The 2,998-nt window shown below is 34.4% G+C and overlaps 1 protein-coding gene across 1 annotated transcript; it reads right to left on the bottom strand.

The window, feature by feature from the left end:
* Positions 1-2,009: 2,009 nt before the first annotated feature.
* Positions 2,010-2,998, bottom strand: LOC112599270 (hepatocyte nuclear factor 3-beta-like; the record flags this gene model as incomplete). The annotated part of the gene is given in 1 exon segment (XM_025346078.1): positions 2,010-2,998. A coding segment is annotated over 1 exon segment (624 nt), but the record flags the coding sequence as incomplete, so codon positions are not given.

Below are 2,998 nucleotides of genomic sequence, written 5' to 3'. Positions count from 1 at the left end.
AGTATAATATAATATAGCTATTTGCAACCTATATATTTTATACATGCCTGAAAACATCTTTTGTATATTTTTATATACCTACTTATTATTTAATATATTATGTTATAGTTACAGAAAACAATCATATTATATGTTGATTTAAATTATAATTAATGAAGCTAAATTGTACATTGATTCTTGATAATTCGATACCTGACGAATGTGTATGACGTGCGTGTTATCGTAGTACTCATATTATAATTTAATAAAAACATAAAAATAATAATAAATATTATAATGTTATTGTGACTGTCGATTGTTATACAAGCATAATATACCTTTTATTGCAGTTAATATATATTATGTGATTTATTTTTGTGGTATGAAAAAAATAATATTGCCGATTATATTTAACACGCACAACACTTTATTTATCCTATTATGTTACAACATGTATGAAATCGTCATTTAAAAAAAATAATTTGATATTGTAATATAATATAATATAATATATAATAGACTGATATTCATTTATTCTATTTGAGATAATTTTATATTTATGTACTCACGTACCTACCCCTACAAAATAATATAAGTTATATATATGTATGATGCGTGATATGTCTATTATATATTAAATTATATTATACTATCATGTGAAGAAAATCGTGATAAAACTTTTTCTAATTCTTTTTACAGTCACCGTGTTTAATTCAAAACGTTATACATAAATATGTAATGACAGTTTCATATACTTACAGGTTATTTTGAGGAGTTGTATCAAAAAATTCGGTTTTCCAAGAAATTATAAGTTTTAGGTAAGCTAAATCTATTATTACAAGTTACGAATAACCTATATATATATATATATTATAAAAATATAATATTTCATATCGATACACGCGCATACACTGCAATGTTCTGCATATTTCATATAGGTATTACGCGTGTATATACTAATCACGTGTGTAGTAAAATTAATTAAGAATTAGATACCGTTTTCCTGGTCAAAACTCGATATATACAACTTAAAACTCAAAATGCATATAACTATATTAAAATACAAATATATCATGTAAAATATAGTATGCATATAATATATTTTTTTTGTACATACTATAAAGATAATATTATGTTGCGTACGGCATAAAATCCACACAGCCTGAAGTGCGTCGAAATGATAATTTTATACGATTTGTAAAAAAGCACGTCGATATAATTTTGTATATGTTGTCGAATTGAATTTATTTTACTTAAAACCGTACATATGATAAATATTTATGATATAATTTACACATAATATAAATATATACATATTATTTAGGTAAAATATAGGTACACGGCATATATTTAGGACATGACCGCAATGTGACCAAGTCACATTACAAAATATACACGTACAATGTATAAACATATTGTATTATTGTTATATATATATACATACACACACACACACATATATATATATATATAAATATATAAATACTTAAAGTACAACAGTTTGCTGTGCGTACGCGTATGTATATATAATAAGTGCAGTGGCGGCGGCGTTGTTTCAAACCCGGTTAACACCGCCGTCGCCGCGCACGAGACGACGACGAAAAAAAGTGACATAAACAACTTCTATTTTCAACGTACATTTATAATATATTATAAATTAATTATATAATTATTTTAACATACTATATGGTTACTCGGAGAAAACGGTCGTAGGTCGTTCGACGTATCTATATATATATTGACATGCAGTGAGCGTTCAATATATTCACAATAGTACAGCTTATAACGCTTATAAATATACATATGATTCAAAATATTCACATATATTATACTTTTATTTGTATAAAATATATAAATATATATTATATCATATGTATACATATACGTTTGCGAAGGAAAAACCGCAACTACTTGCACAACATTTTTGCATCACATCACATTATAGATAAACGTAAAAAGTTGTTTTTTAATTTTCTAAACGCGTACACACTAACATAAAATATATACTGTACATACACACGTATATAATAATAATAATAATAATAATAATAATGATAATAATAATAATAATAATAATAAATCTAAAAACGAAACATGACGGTATCAAACACATATGAGTATAATATATATAATAGTTTATAGGCAGAAGGTACTCGAGAGATTACTAGATAAAAAACAAAATAAAAATTACACATTGGATGCATACCGCGGTCGCGCATGCGTGCGCGACAGACACTTGGAAATAATTGAAGAAAAATTAAACGTGGCTGCATTAATTACTATTGCTGCTGCCGCCGTTGTTGCCACAGGCCCACGAACGATCACGCCGTTTTCAAACGAGCGGCGGATATTGGTGCTGGTGGTGCTGCTGGAGCTGCTGATGGTGATGGTGATGTCACAACGGTGACGACGATCCGGCGGCGGCGGCTGCAGCAGATACTGACGACCCGGACGATTGCGGTCCGCCGGAAGCTGCTGCTGCGGCTGCAGCTGCTGCAGCGGCCGCGGCCGCGTGATACAGCGACGCCTGCTGGTGGTGTGGATGTGGGTGCCCGTGGTGGTGAGGATGGTGTGGGTGTGCGTGTGGGTGATAGTAATCGTTATACCCAGCTGTAGTACCGTACTGCGAAGCCGCTGCCATTTCGTACATTTTCTCGGCGGCGGAGGCGGCAGTCGCGGACGACGCGGTGGCCGCGGCCACGGATGCAGCTGACGACGGTTTGTCGGACGCTGACGCAGCTGCAGCGACCGAAGCCGTCGGTGGTGGCGGCAACAGTCGCGTAATTGAAAACGGATGGTTGGACGCGGCGAATTCGGCAGCGGCTGCGGCCGCGGCGGCCGCCGCTGCTGAAGATTTGAGGTGTTGTTGCAGTTGTAGTTGTTGATGGTGGTTGTGATGCTGTTGCTGCTGCTGCTGGTGTTGTTGTTGCTGTTGGTGATTGTGATGTGCGGCGGCCGCAGCGGCGGCATAAATATCCACCGGACTGTGCTGCTGTTGATGGTGTTGCTGCTGCTGCTG

This window comes from Melanaphis sacchari, unplaced genomic scaffold (genome assembly GCF_002803265.2).
Source record: "Melanaphis sacchari strain LSU unplaced genomic scaffold, SCAv2.0 Contig507_pilon_pilon, whole genome shotgun sequence".
NCBI lineage: Eukaryota > Metazoa > Arthropoda > Insecta > Hemiptera > Aphididae > Melanaphis > Melanaphis sacchari.
The sequence above is the reverse complement of the archived record's forward strand: the minus strand, read 5'-3'. Positions and strand labels throughout refer to the sequence as shown.